This window comes from Gymnoscopelus microlampas, assembly GCF_963454915.1.
Source record: "Gymnoscopelus microlampas genome assembly, chromosome: 12".
Taxonomy (NCBI): Eukaryota; Metazoa; Chordata; class Actinopteri; order Myctophiformes; family Myctophidae; genus Gymnoscopelus; species Gymnoscopelus microlampas.
The window spans coordinates 51,776,365-51,792,508 of NC_139949.1; the positions used below are offsets into that span (position 1 = coordinate 51,776,365).

Below are 16,144 nucleotides of genomic sequence, written 5' to 3' on the forward strand. Positions count from 1 at the left end.
GGAACTAATTTTAAATATAGTTTATGTCACAGCAAGTGAAAATCGTCTCTTCTTCTCTTATTCCTCTATGGGTGCGGTCACACCGAGCTTTGATTCTACCCACATTATGAGGGTGGATTCTGCCAATGCTTTTCAATGGGAACAGAGTGTTTTTTTTTCTCGCAGAAATCCGCAAATGGCAGCAAACCACTCCATTCCCATTGAAAAGCATCGGCAGAATCCGCCCTCATAGGCAGAATTAAAGTTTGGTGTGACTGCACCCAGATACCTGGTTTCCTCCTCATAGGGTCAGTGGTGGGATCCAGACGTTAGGTTAACCCATTTAGATTTGATATATATCAATATAGGTTTATCACAAAACTGTTAGGATTTAGAAGGTATTTTGTTGCTTTCGGGCAGAAACCTCTGATCTCCATATTCTAACTGTATGTGTTTTTCCTTTAGAAATTAATGCCGTATTTGATCATAATACAGCGTCACACAAAAGCACCAAAAGTAGCAGATCTACAAGCTCAAAACGTGGCGCGAAGCGATGCATTTTGAGCTTGTAGATCTGCTACTTTTGATATATTTTTATTTGAATCCTCAAAAGTAACAGTTTTGTAGAATCAGCCTCAGGTCTAAATGGTTTAAGGTTTAGCGTAGACTAATATTAAATATTTTTATTTTTTACATTGGCTTACAAACTAAACAAAATTGACATTAACACTAATCATTTTTTCCTCATTATTTATTAGCGGTGCCAGCCGCTCTATATTTGACTATGTCCGTCCGTATGTCCGTTTGTCCGTTTGTCCGTTTGTCCGTTTTTTTTGTCCGTGAGCACGGGCTTTAAACAGCTATAACTCCAGTTCGCAGCATGCCAGCAAGTCCAAATTTGGTATGTGGACTTAGACCACCAATAGGGACGAGCATTGACTGCTGAAGCCCCGCCCCGCCCTATTATAGCGCCACCAGGAGGCCACTGCCTTTAAACAGCTATAACTCCAGTTTGCAGCATGCCACCAAGTCCAAATTTGGTATGTGGACTTACACCACCAATAGGGACGGGCATTAATTGCTGAAGCCCCGCCCCGCCCTATTATAGCGCCACCAGGAGGCCACTCATCAAAGGCACCGCTTCCTTCACACAGGGTGCGATTTTTTTTATACATTGAAGAATATACAAAAATAATAAAATGTAAAAGCCAAACATCCCAACAACAACCAATAATTGAACAGAAATAACATAATAAGAAAAAGAGTAGGAAGGAGCAATGCTTATTTATTCATAAATAAGCATTTAGTGGTTCAAATTCATATGAACTGACAACAAAATCATAGACAGCAATATCAAAATCTCCTTTGTGTTGGTTTATGTTCTGTAAATTGTTGCAGTTTCTTTGAATATATATGAACACAGTGTTATTTACCTATTTGATTCATACATTCATATAAATTGGCAGCAGAAATATTATGATTTCCATAAAATGTTCTCATTCAGTATGTCATCACATGTAATAATGGGCTGCACAGCACTCAAAATGGGCATGGATAAATGCCTTATTATAAATGCCTTATTATGTAGAATTATGTAGAACAGGGTCATAGTGACGTGTCGCTTGCCGAAACGAACACATCTACAAGCCAACAACGCTTTGCATTGTGACAAGTTCTTGGTCTTCCTAGACATGCCACCTTTACAAACTCCATTCAAACACTTACAAATGTACAAATGTACGACAGCTACAGAGGCCAATCTACCATCATCATCCCCAACAAAGTGCAACTCAACGCAAATCAAAAACACAAACCACGCCTCATTTAACTGCAGTGTTAATGTATATTAAAACGGGTGTCCCACAAGAGCACCTCAGTGAAACCCCCTTTCAAAAACATTACTTCTAATGCCCCCCATGTTCTCAGAATGCCCCCCCCCCCCCCCCCCCCCCCCCGCAGGGGCTGTACCATCCATGTTAAGAAATGCTAGTCTAATCATTAATCCTGTCAATAATGTGATTGACAGGAGTGATGATCAGTGGAGCAGAGTTTCTACCACCATCATTAGTACATGGCCTGAAGAATGGAAAGAGTTTCTCAGTGAAGGTGCAGCCAGTGTAAGAGTAGAGATGAACTCTGGTCTCCACATCATAAAAGGAGACCAGACCCTCCTCATAATCCACAAACACTCCCACTTTCTGGACCTCCTCTCTTACAGGGAGGAGGACATCAGTGTCAGCAGCAGCCCAGTACTCATTACCATTCTTCAACACGATAGTCCAGTAACCATTGTTGGGACTTGGTATGTTAAAACCTTTCCTGTTGATGGACTCTCTGGCCACTCCTAAACTCCACTCAGTCTTCCCTTTAACCTGAACCTCAAAGTAAAACCTTCCTGAGAAGCTTTGTTTTCCTAAGACATTGGCATATCGAGAGAATCTCTCTGCGTTGTCTGGGAGATCCTTCTTTACGTTTCCACAACTCACTTGTTTTCCATCCTCAGACAGGATGAGTTTGCCGTGTGCTGTATCAGGGTCCAGAATTACATCCACCTCATATTGCTGGATCCTCCTCAGCTCAGCAACACACAGCTTCTTTTCCATCTCTCGACTGAGTGTCTTCTCCAACTGAGCCACAGCTGTCCTCAAAGTTCCCACATGTGAAGACTGATGGACAAGCTTTGTCCAGTCCTTGGTGAGTGGAGGGGTGTGGATGGATTTGAAGTTCTGGAGGAGGTGGAGGTGGTCTTCAGTGTGTGAGAGCTGCTTCAGCTCAGAGCTTCTCTTCTCTAATTTAGTGATTTCCTGTTGCAGATCTTTAATGAAGCCTTCAGCCTGTTTCTCTGTTGTCTTCTGCTTCTCTTCAATCACATCAATGAGCTCAGCCTGGTTTCTCTCAATACAGCTGATCAGAACAGTGAAGACCTGTACACCGTCTACTATATCTCTGTCTGCATCTTTCCTACTGAGCTCTACTGAGCTCAGTAGCAACGCTCCACACGTCCTACACTCTTCTCTCTTCTCTAAAACACCCTGGACAACGCTCCACACGTCCTAGACTCTTCTCTCTTCTCTAAAACACCCTGGACAACGCTCCACACGTCCTAGACTCTTCTCTCTTCTCTAAAACACCCTGGACAACGCTCCACACGTCCTACACTCTTCTCTCTTCTCTAAAACACCCTGGACAACGCTCCACACGTCCTAGACTCTTCTCTCTTCTCTAAAACACCCTGGACAACGCTCCACACGTCCTAGACTCTTCTCTCTTCTCTAAAACACCCTGGACAACGCTCCACACGTCCTACACTCTTCTCTCTTCTCTAAAACACCCGGGACAACGCTCCACACGTCCTAGACTCTTCTCTCTTCTCTAAAACACCCTGGACAACGCTCCACACGTCCTACACTCTTCTCTCTTCTCTAAAACACCCTGGACAACACTCCACACGTCCTACACTCTTCTCCCTTTTTGAACTTTTATTTTTTACGTGTGAGTGTAAGTGACTCTGGATAAGAGTGTGTGCTAAATGTCAGACTCAACTTCATTCATTTCCTTAACAGCAAATGAATTTCATGTGAAATAAGGACACCACTGTGCAACTACAGCTGTGTACGTCTACACATGAGCTGTTGTTTTAGAGTCTCTACAGTTATAAACTAGAACAACTTTAAATAGCAGAGAGAAAGCACTGCAAAGCAAACTTTAAATAGAACAAAACTTTGCAAAAAAACAAAAATGTCTTTAATTCATACTGTACTGCATGCACAAAACTACATCCAGTGAAATAAGGCAACTGTCACATTCACACTAAACTAAAATATAGTGTTTTATTTTTTCTCACAGCTTTGAAGTTAATCACTAGAGGGCGACATGGTGACTGTATATCAGTCAGTCTGAGGCTCAGTGTATGATGCTGTGTCCTGTATACATGGGGTACTTATTTTACCTTTAAAACGTACACCTCATATGGTTAACCGGAGTCCCTCAGGGCTCAATACTACTAGTTTATTTTCTGTTTTCTGTAATTATGAGGAAAGCTTTTGTTGAAAATAGTAGATCGACAAGCTCACAACGCCACGCAACGCGTCGCGTTGTGAGCTTGTCGATCTGCTATTTTCAGCGAAAGCTTTCCTCACAATACCGATGCTGGGGTTTAATTAAGTGTTTAATACAATGTTGTTTTAATACACAGTTTGTTGTGTTGAAGGTATTTTGTGATTTGTCATGGATTCAAATAAAAACAAAAATGTCAGAAGAAGCTTAGATTTGATCTCTAGCTGGATGTTTACCACTTAATCCTGACGTGTGAAAATAGCCAAAAGACCCAAGGCAACACGACACATGAGCTTGTAGATCTGCTGTTTTCGGTGGAGAGAAAAATGGCACATTTTCGAAATCCTCAAAAGCATGGACGACATTTTGGAAGTGATTAAACCCAAAATGTAATTGTCAATAGAAGCATCACAATCATTTTAATCACTTTATCCATTTAAGAAATAGCAGATGTAAGCTCACGGCACATCACTTCGTGCTGCCGCACTACAAGCTTGTAGATCTACTATTTTTGAAAAAATGTTTAAATGTTTGGAACATTTTCCTTTTCAAATGGGGGTCCGTGGCCAAATATCGATATCAAATGTGGGGGTCCTTTTCCTTGACAGGAACAAGTTAGAGAACCAGTGAACTGTTTAACGCAGGGGTCTTCAACGTTTTCAGGCCAAGGACCCCCTAGCTGAGAGAGAGATAAAGCAGGGACCCCCTCTATATTGTTTAAAATTGTGTGAGTTCACCCAAAAAAATACTTATTTTCTATCAATTACACACACCATGAAGCCTTGATTTCATGGATTTATTTTAGTTTTTGTGGCATTCCTAAGACAATAATTTGATGACCGTGTGTATTTCCGGTAGGAGACACAAATAATCTACTTTGTGTCTCCTACCGGATACATTAGCCGGTAGGAGACGGGAATCAAATTATAAGTAAACAAAAAAAAGTTGAATCTGAAACACAATTTTATACAATATAGAGGGGGGTCCCTGCTTTATCTCTCTCTCAGCTAGGGGGTCCTTGGCCTGAAAACGTTGAAGACCCCTGGTGTAGACTTCTTGTAAATTCAGTAAGGCAGATGTTTAACAATAATTTAACTCTTGAGAGCGTAAAATGAAACCAAATGGACCCGTCCCGTAAGGTAAGGGTGACGGTCCATTTGGTTTCATTTTACACTCTCAAGAGTTAAAGATCTATAAGGGTCCATTTGGTTACCAACTCTCCATCATTTAGCTGGGGACCACCTGGAAACTCCTCAAGGACCACCCGGTGGTCCCCAGACCACTGGTTGGGAACCACTGGTCTAAATCTGCCTAATGTCACCTCAAGCAGGGGTAAAAAAACCTACCCTATGCTCCTAGCCCCGCCCTGTGGGGTTTGTTTGTCATTATTACACTAGTGTCTGTCAGTTAGCCTGCTGGTGGCTAACCCTCTGTGCTAGCTGTGTCTGTATAGAGTTATATTATATAAACTAAACCTGTGTCTCTATGAGGAACACATTCATCTACACACTGCTTTAAGAAGAACTACAACCAACCGCCGCCGGAAGCCTTAAAGAACTACAAACAAACCGTTAGTGTGACTGTCCGTTAGACACATAGAGATAGCATTAACCAGCTAGCTAGCTATGCTAGGCTAGCTCACAGTCACAGCGTTATGATGGCGTGATGACGTTTATAACAGATCTATAAATCACTGTTTCTGGAGGATTCGGCGGCACATCAAAGGGCTTTTTTTATTGGATTAGATTCGTGTGCCCCACGGGCGCGTGCACGCATGCACGTATGTGTGCACCTGTGTGTGTGCTGATAGCAGGTTAGCAGCTAACTGTAGCTAACTGATTAAAGTTGAGTTAGTTTAGGGTAAAGCATCATCATGGATGACCCCGTGACCTCTGACACCAGCGACACCGAGGAGTTCTACGATGCTCCAGAGGATGTGAACTCCTCCCCTTCTCCTCTAGTGTAAGACCTGTCTGTCTGTCTGACTGTCTGTCTGTCTGTCTGTCTGTCTGTCTGTCTGTCTGTCTGTCTGTCTGTCTGTCTGTCTGTGTCTGTCTGTGTCTCTGTCTGTCTCTCTGTGTGTCTGTCTGTCTGTCTGTCTGTCTGTGGGTCTCTGTCTGTCTGTCTGTCTGTCTGTGTGACTGACTGTGTCTCTGTCTGTCTGTCTGTCTGTGTGACTGACTGACTGTCTGTCTGTGTCTCTGTCTGTCTGTCTGTCTGTCTGTCTGTCTGTGTGTGTCTCTGTATGTCTGTCTGTCTGTGTCTCTGTCTGTCTGTCTGTCTGTGTGACTGACTGTCTGTCTCTGTCTGTCTGTCTGTCTGTCTGTCTGTCTGTGTCTCTGTCTGTGTCTCTGTCTGTCTGTCTCTCTGTGTGACTGACTGTCTGTCTGTGTCTCTGTCTGTCTGTCTGTGTGTCTGTCTGTCTCTCTGTCTGTGTGTGTGTCTGTCTGTGTAATAATGTTGTTATTTATTATTATATGTTCAGAGGATGTGAACTTCATCGTTTCTCCTAAAGTGTAATAATATTGTTATTTATTATGTTCAGAGTTCAGAGCAGGAAAGATCAGCTTTATGTTACTGTGATGATCAGTGACTCTGTCTGTCTGTCTGTCTGTCTGTCTGTCACCAAGTTGTCTTGCTCAGTGACTTTTAATCAAATCGAATCTAACCTTTATGCTGTGTGTGTGTGTGTGTGTGTGTGTGTGTGTGTGTGTGTGTGTGTGTGTGTGTGTGTGTGTGTGTGTGTGTGTGTGTGTGTGTGTGTGTGTGTGTGTTGGGGGGGTGGCACCAATTTGTCTTGCTTTTGTGGCTTTTAATCTAATCTACAGTAACTGTTATGCTGCCTGCCTACCTGTCTTCCTGTCTGTCAGTCACCAATTTGTCTTGCATAGTGCCTTTTAATCTAATCTGTGTGTGTGTGTGTGTGTGTGTGTGCGCGTGCGTACGTGCTTGTGTACGTGCGTATATGTCAGCAACTGTCTTGCTTAAGTGGCTTTTTATCAAGATCATGTTTCAGTTCCCATATCAGTGTGATAACGGTTATTGTGTGTGCGTGTGCGCGTGTGTGTGTGTGTGTGCGTGCGCGTGCGACTTAACTTGTGTATAGCGTAGTGACTGTTTAATGAAGCTACCGCATATAATGTACATCATAGACCGTTAATAAGACTTAAATCATAATATGACCAAAGACTAGAAGCTGTGTTCCCGTCTGAACAGGCCTAGTCATGACTCAGTCATAAGCAGACCTTACAGAGGCTTACAGATGGTTATGATCGTGTCATAACATAATGTTGGGTGGATTTGGCTTTTTAATTGGTTCCTCTGGGACCAATTTAATCCATTAAGACCGGGATAGAGTCTGTCATTTTTATGATTTCAGCTCACCATGAGCTTGTAGATCTGCTATTTTTGAAAGATCGTGAAAATGTGTGCAAATCTTTGAATATATATATATTTTTTAAAGCGAACATTTATATTTATATTTATAACACAAGTCATTGCTTCTGGGGGGTCCCTGGAACAAAACATTTTGAGATTGTGGTCCGCGGTCCCCGTACACATGATATGTATTTGGCCACAGACCCCCATCTCAAAATGTTTTGTTCCAGGGACCCTCATGAAGCAAAGATTTGAGTTAAAAATCTTCACTTTAAAATATATATATATAATCAAAGATGTGCACAAATTGTTTTAACTATTTAAAAAAAATAGCAGATCTACAAGCTCATAGCGCTATGAGCTTGTAGATCTGCTATTTTTGTATATGGCCAAAGAAATCTTAAAATGACACGGATGCTTCCCACGGTCTTAAAGGGTTTAGATTGTGCAATAACATAATGTTGGGTGGATTTGGCTTTTTAATTGGTTCCTCTGGGGCCCGTCTAAAGCTTCCCAGAAGTCGGATCGCGCCAGGAAAGGCACCCAACACACACACACACACGCACACGCACACACACAGTGGAAACCTCTGTTCATTTAACTCTGAGAGTCTACCAAACAGTGGTGGAAAAATTACTACATTTTTTTACTCAAGTTAAAGTATCAATACTGCAATTTAGAGTTAAAAATGATTGGTATCAAAATGTACTTTAACCAAAAGTATAAAGTACTCATTGTGCTGAATGTCCCATTTTACAAGTTTTCAAATGTATAAAAATAATTTTAAAATAGCTGATCTACAAGCTCGATGCGACGCATTGTGAGCTTGTATATCTGCTATTTTCAAATGGCCGAAATGTATATAGGGTTGAAGTGGCTAGTGATGATAATCAAAATGTACAATTGTACTATTAACTAAAGTTTTCAAATAAATGTAGTGGAGTAAAAGCACAATATTTGCCTCTGAAATGTAGTGGAGTAGAAGTAAAAGTAGTGACAATTGGAATTACTCCAGTAAAGTGAAAATACCCCAAAATTGTACTTAAGTACAGTATTTGAGTACATATAATTAATTACTTTTCAGCACTGGTACCAAACGGCCAATTGTCCTGTTTGGTACTCTCAGAGTTACAAGTTGGATATAAACAAAACACTTGAGGATTTTGTTTTACTGTTTGTGTGTGTGTGTGTGTGTGTGTGTGTGTGTGTGTGTGTGTGTGTGTGTGTGTGTGTGTGTGTGTGTGTGTGTGTGTGTGTGTGTGTGTGTGTGTGTGTGCGTGTGCGCGACTGCGCGTGTGTGTAAAGGTAAAGTAAAGCGAAAGTCCAACCTTTACGTGCCAGTCACATGCTGTTTATGTGGGCCTGCCCTGCCTGGGACACTTTAGTCAATATTTGTGCAACGGTTCTCTGTCCGAAAGCTAGAACTCAGAGCCAAGTCAGCAGAGTGTTTTCCTCCTGTGGTGAAAGTGACCTTCCTTCCCCTAGCAGACCAGACCAGTTGGAATGTTTCTGATAGAACCGTACCTGTACGCTAGTGTAACCCATTCCATCTAGGAACGCGTCTGTGTCATTTTACATTTATTTGGCTATTCAAAAATAGCAGATCTACAAGCTTGTAGATCTGCTATTTTTGAAAAATAAATCGTGAAAATGTGTGCAAATCTTTGAATATATATATACATTTTTAACTCAAATCTTTGCTACTGGGGGTCCCTGGAACAATACTTTTTTTAGATGGGGGGGACCATGGAAAAATAAATACATGTGAACTACTGATATTATAGAAACATAAGTTTTTGTTTTTCAGAAAAAAACTGTTAGGATTTAGAAGACATTTTTAGAATCCCCCAGAAGCAAAGATTTGAGCTAAAAAAAAATGCTTTAAAAAATATATATATATTCATTTTGCACACATTTTCACGATCCTTCAAAAAACAATAGCAGATCTACAAGCTATGAGCTATTTTTGAATATCCTAAAGTATAACATAATGGTTATAGCTATAAAAAAAAGATCTCAAATGACACAGTGTTCCCAGACTGAATGGGATAAAGACATGAAAGACTCTGCCATTATTGTGGGTGACCTAGACTCAGAGAGGTTTCTTTTGAATTGTCATGCTAGCTATCTATGCAGTGAAACAGGAAGGAAGATATGATGTCAACAGAGTAACATGAATGTTTAATTGCACATCTGAAAACAGTATAGGTATGCCAAATGGTATTAACCCATTTAGACCGGGAAAGCATCATTTTAAATTTCTTTAATAAAAAATATATTCGCAAAAAATTGCAAATATACAAGCTCATAGCGCGGCACTGAGTGCTATGAGCTTGTAGATCTGCTATTTTAGAAACATTGTTTTTAACTTCTGGGGGATTCTACAAATGTCTTGGAAAAACTTATTTTGCTATAATATCAGTGGTTCACAAACTTTTTAATGTCAGGGACCCCCAAAATGATATGTATTTGGCCGTGGACCCCCATCTCAAAATATGTTGTGCCAGAGACCTCCCCAGAAGAAAACATTTGAGTTAAAAATGTTTGTTTTAAAAAATATATAAATATATTCAAAGATTTGCAAATTTACAAATGTTGACAATTTTTCAAAAAAATAGCACATCTACAAACTCACAGCGCTATGAGCTTGTAGATCTGCTATTTTTTAATAGCCAAAGCATAAAATAATGGTTAAAGTGGTTACACAGATGTGTTCCTGGTTTTAATGGCTTAAAGCGTAGGGACACGTTGGTGTAGGTTTGGGATGTGTAGTTCTCTTGTCATGATGTGACTCCAAATATTGGCCAGAGATCTTGCTCCATTCCTCCGTTGATTAGAGTTACATGTGGACTTACATCATGGACACTAACATGGTAACTAACTACACAACCCAACCCTCTACCAAAGTGATGTTATTGCTCTTTATGCTAGGCTGTGTCATTTCTTTTCTTTTACGCGTCAATATAACTTGTGCTTGGTACGACAGATTAATGCTGCGTTCACACACTGCCCAGCAGTAGAAGCTGCACAGGCTACAAAATGACCAAGAGTCAGCAGCTTATACGCTGCTACAGAGTGGCTTTTTGCACAACACGCTGGTTCATGGTGTTACCAGTGGTGGAAAAAGTACTCATACGTTTTACTTAAGTAAAAGTATCATAACTGCAATATAGAAATACTCTGTTACAAGTAAAAGTTTGGAATTAAAAATTTACTTGAGAAAAAGTGTTGGTACAAAAATGTACTTAAAGTACCAAAAGTAGAAAGTACAAATTGTGCAGAATGTCCCATTTCAAGTTTTCAAATGTATAGAAATCTTTTGAAAATAGCAGATCTACAGTACAAGCTCACAATGCGATGGTTAAACAGCTCTCAAAGTCACTCTTTTAGCACGTAAACGAACACAAACAAAGTTGATTCAGACAATATAGAACATCACCAAACCCACTACTGTTTGTTTTTTTCATAACAATGTCAACATCCTGCTGATTTTACTATTAGAAGATCGGGATCCGGTCCGTGGATCCAGTCCGGGGTTTCTTCTTAATAAAAATAGCAAAATCAACAGGAAGTTAACATTTCTATTAGACCTATCTCCATGTCTTTTTGTTCCAAAGACATGGCTTGTAGCCAGTGTGAACGCAGCATAAAATGTAAATACGTCAAAGAAAAAAAGCTTCCTAATAAGAATGTATGCACCGTCTAAAATGGACAGCAGTCTTGTCTGTCATCACCAGTAAGACTTGCTTAATGCAGGATGTATTATACCTTCATGTTGGCTGGCTGCCAACAGGGCGCGACAAACAACGAATTAGGCTTAATGTTTCAACATGCATCTTTACCGTTTGTCATCTAAACCCCCAGAGGGTTCTGCCCAATGACATCACAGGAACACAGCTTTCTTCTTTCAGAAAATAGTTCACCTTTGAAACATATTGATTGAACTGTTTTTTAAAGATAATACTAGGATGGATTTTCATTCATTTCTCCATGTCAAACATGTTCTAAACCGTTGGTTCTCAAAGTGGGGTCCGGGGACCCCCAGGGGTACTTGAGGGGGTTCCAGGGGGTCCCCAGCTAAATGATGGATAGGAACCAAACGGACCATTATGGGTCTGTAACTCTGAGAGTGTCCAAATGGAACCAAATGGACCCTCACGGGTCCATTTGGTTCCATTTGGACACTCTCAGAGTTAAATTAACATTGACTTTACAATATGAATTGGGGTCCCAGAGATATAAATGCCATTAAATGGGGGTCCGTAGCCTAAATGCATGTCAAACTGGGGGTCCTTGAAATTAAAATGGTTGAGAATCACTGCTAGAGCCGTAAAAATCGTCTCTTATGGGGGGTCCCTGGCATATCTTTTCAAATGGGGGTCCACAGGCTAATAAGTGTCAATTTGGGGGTCCTTGACATGAAAAAGTTTGAGAACCACTGTTCTAAACTGTTTCTCTTTTGCCTTTCAGGTCGCCTGCAAAGTTTGTCATTCCATCGAGTCAGGTAGGTTGATTAGATAACAGTGGGTTGAATAAAGAACCATGTCTATTTTTAGACTAAAGATAATCTATTATATCGTCCTACTTGATCATACTACAGCATCACACAACAGCATTGAAATGTGGCGTGAAGCGACACGCTTTGAGCTTGTAGATCTGCTACTTTCGCTATTTTTGAATTGTAATCATTGGACATATGAGGTTTCTACCCGACAGAGAGGATATATCTTAATATCTTCTAGCTCAGTGGTTCTCAACCAGTGGTCCGGGGACCACCAGTGGTCCTTAACCCATTTAGACCTGCTGCCACCTATACGTTGTTATACCTTTGAATCCGGGAGCCACCTCTGTGTCTCATTAGTTGTTGCTATACATATAGTAACATAATTTTGTATTCATTTTTTTAGTAAGAATTTGAACGTTTTCAGAAATTTTAGGTTAGGTTTTAGAAGGCGTTTTTAGAATCGGCTTCAGGTCTCAATTAAGGGGGTTCCACGTGGTCCCCAGCTAAATGATGGAGAGTTGGTAACCAAATGGACCCTTATAGATCTATAACTCTTGACAGTGTAAAATTAAACCACTTTCAAGAGAGTGGTTATTGTTAAACATCTGCATTACTTAATTTACAAGAAATCTACACAATTAGAGAATGTAGAAGAATTGTTTTTTGTTTTTTTCCTCTTATCTCTCCTATGGAAGCAACATCAATACAGCATGGATGGAATTATGGACAACATCTTATCCATCGATAACAAAATATTCTTTGTCTTGGGTCTGAGAGGCTAAATCTCATCAAACGGTGATGAATCCGTGGCTCAAATGCCGAATAAATAATGGACCGTGTCGCCTTAATTGAGTGTTAAAAAAACACTGTTCTAGCTCAACCAGTTCTCCTTTAGCAATATGACCCTGTCATGATTATTCTTGAAACACAGAAATATTGTCGCAACAACAACGACACAGCTGACTCTCACATTCCTCGTCGGTTACGTTGATCAAGGGAATGAACCCCATGAACCGTACAGTGTCCTTGTTCTGGGGTGAACAACATTCAGTGAAAATAGCAGATCTACAAGCTCACAACGCATCGCAACGCGATGCGTTGTGAGCTTGTAGATCTGCTATTTTTTGGGTGGAAGAGATTGTCGTAGAGGGGGAAAATAAGGAGCAGGCTAAGTACAGAGCTCTGGGAGAGACCGACCAGCTAAATATATTATAGGGTTTAAGGGTTTGATTTAAAATGGCTCTTGACAACATTCTCGGATAAATACTGAATATATAAATGCGCTTGGATTTTTGTCATACAACCATGAGTTCTGGATTCACCTTCATTGATACAATGTAAGAATGTAGTTTATTCCTTGCACTCGTTTGCAATAGAACCGTGTTTCACTCTCCAGAGGGAACCATAACGTTTCTCTGATGCTACTCTGACACACTTCAAGGTGAAGTCATTAGCTAAGGCCTAAATCACTTAGAATGCATTCAGTGTTGTTGTTTACTTTGGAACACTGTCAGCCCCTTGCTAGTGACTCACTTAGCACAGCAGGGAAAGTGACACTAAACTGTCGTGCATAATAAATCATTTCAGTGGAAAACACTAGTCATCCAGTATGTTGTTAAAGAAGCTCTTGACTTTCTCCTCACTACATGAAACCAGAAAGACTGGTTACAAGTTTTGTTGGGTAATGGAAAATCAAACCAATAAAAGCTTCCAGTCTTATTAACCTATGAAAACATTTTTAAGTACTTAAAGCAATTCTGAGGCAGTTTAACCTCTTTTAAAGGGTCTTGATAACCCTAGGGGGAGTTTGTAGGTTTATTTTTCTTAAGTGTCAATAATAAATAAAATACAAATAGGATAAAAACACATCTGCAGCTAATCAAATTAATAAAGGGGGTGTATTTAGATTAAGGTGTGGTGTGATCAGTCTAATCTTGTCTAGTCTTAGGCCCTGTTTAGACGACAACGGTCTATAGAGGGAAACGTCAACATAAAATATCATATGTGCCGTTCGTTTAGACGGCCACGGCGCTATCCGGGGTTGAAACCGCAACAAAGTGAAAACCACCTTCCTGAGTGGAAATCTTTGAAAACGCTCCGCCTCGTGTCTCCATGGTAACATGCAATATGGGGGAATCCGCAAAACGTGTGATGTCATCATGGCTCACGTCGGCTCTGGTGCAGAGCCGTAGAACCACCGTTGCCAGAGTTTTGTGAGAGAAATAAGCAGCCAGTTCTATGAAAGCGAGCCCAAAAGAAGCGACTATAGGCTACATGAGCACTTTAAACCTATAATACAGTGCATAGGCTATTTGAAAATAGCCGATCCACAAGCTCACAACGCGTCGCATCCGCGACGCGTTGTGAGCTTGTAGATCTGCTATTTTCAAAAAAGATCTTGAAGAGAAAATGTGAAAATAATATTTGCTTGCCTAGATTGGAAGTGAACCGGGACTCGACTGTTTGAGTTGTGTGTGTGTGTGTGTGACCGTACCCTAAAGCAGGTTGAATGCACCCTGTGGACTGAGAGTTGACCGTAACGTACCGTATACCCCCCCCCCCCTCCTCCCCCCGCAGAGAACGGTGAATCCAGCACCACCAGAGGCCACTGTTGGACCGGCTCCAAACGACTCTCATCCAGATGATTCCCTTCAGGTCTGACTCTCATTTTTACCTTTCCCACTGTCAGTGGTGGAAAAAGTACTCAAATATGTTACTTGAGTAAAAAAGTACCAATACTGCAATGTAGAAATACTCTGTTACAAGTAGGCGGCAGTGGCTCAGGGGTAGAGTGGCCGGGTAGAGTGAACTGGAAACCGAAAGGTTCCCAGTTCGATCCCGGGCTGGAGTTAGTGTGGAAGTGTCCTTGAGCAAGACGCTGAACCCCTAATTGCTCCCGATGAGCAGGTTGGTGCCTTGTATGGCTTCCTCCACCGTGTGTGTGAATGTAATGTACATCTATGTAAAGCGCTTTGGATATAAGCGCTATATAAATGTACCATTTACCATTTACAAGTAAATGTTTCGGAATTCTAAATTTACTGGAGTAAAAGTACAAAAGTATTGGTATAATTTTTTTTTTTATAATTACGTTTTCAAATGTATAAAATTCATAAAAATCATTTGAAAATAGCAGACCTACAAGCTCACAATGCGTCACATTGCGTCACATTGGCCACGGTTACATGGACAGTTGTATTCGGAATGAATACACTTCTATTCGGAATGAATGAATGGATGAATTCATTCCGAATAGATTTGCTCATATAAACACCCCAATTGGAATAGAATATTCCATTCCAGTCTGACCCGAATGCATTTTCATTCGGAATAGGAGGGGTGGTATAGACCGTTTGAATCGGGTTAAATCAATCGGAATTGACCATGTAAACACTTTATTCCAAACGCTCCTGTCTGTTTGGAATACATGCATTCCTTTGCGCATGTCCGTGCTTAGTAGGGCTGTCAGAATTGTCCAAAAATGACCTATCAAATCTCTAATTCGGCCACGGTTGGTGCTGAGAAGCGCTCGCTCCTGCGGGATAAAATTAATGATTCTAATAGCGTCATTTAATAAGCCTGTAATGGTTAAGCCCAGACTTGTCCAGGAGAACGGACGCTCCGAGGATTGCTGGCCTAGGCTACACTTATGTATCTTTTTCTAAACAGGTATTTTAGTCCGCAGTTTTTAAAAAGAATCCCTGGCCACATGACAAAGATTAAAAAAAAGAAATCCCTGTCCACACGTAAGCACAGAAACACATTGATCAGCATGCAAGTTTCAATTTTAAATCAGATTTTATTTTATTATTTTTATTTATTTTATATATGAGGGACAAAATACATATACATTTTAATCGCATGTTAAGGCCCAATACTGCAATAGCTGCATTATTTTAATAGCATACGTGAACAAAAATAAATGAAAACAACATTATTAGGGCGCAACTGCAGCGAAAACAGATGAGTCTTCATCAATTCATTAGCCTACATGGGCAGCCGGAACGGTCGTTGAGCGGGCCATCCACGGCTGCTCCATGGTGGCTGGATTTTGACCCGGGGCGATTGTGTTTTAGGGCGAAAGACCCGTTATATTATAGCCTACCTTTATGAACAGACCCCGTGTGCGCACCGCGCGCTACGCGGCGCAGAAAGAGGGTTTTCGTCACAGTGAATGAGTTACAGCATGTTTCAAAGCTTTTTCATAATAATACAAGAAAACGTGAC

The 16,144-nt window shown here is 40.8% G+C and overlaps 2 protein-coding genes across 3 annotated transcripts in view; one reads left to right on the forward strand and one right to left on the reverse strand.

Moving 5' to 3' along the window:
* Positions 1-1,970: 1,970 nt before the first annotated feature.
* Positions 1,971-4,504, reverse strand: LOC311057433 (zinc finger protein RFP-like; the record flags this gene model as incomplete). Its single annotated transcript, XM_084074392.1, has 2 exons — positions 1,971-2,953; positions 4,498-4,504. 2 exons carry the CDS (start codon positions 4,502-4,504, stop codon positions 1,971-1,973), a joined length of 990 nt encoding a protein of 329 aa, XP_083930518.1.
* Positions 4,505-5,440: 936 nt separating this feature from the next.
* LOC311056904 (WD repeat-containing protein 44-like) overlaps positions 5,441-16,144 on the forward strand; it is a 55,708-nt gene continuing 45,004 nt past the window's right edge. For both annotated transcript variants that reach the window (XM_084073749.1, XM_084073750.1), the window contains exons 1-3: positions 5,441-5,997; positions 11,884-11,917; positions 14,495-14,572. In XM_084073749.1, coding sequence (XP_083929875.1) covers positions 5,909-5,997; positions 11,884-11,917; positions 14,495-14,572 — 201 coding nt within the window. In that variant the 5' untranslated portion in view covers positions 5,441-5,908. The remainder of the gene's footprint in view (positions 5,998-11,883; positions 11,918-14,494; positions 14,573-16,144) is intronic.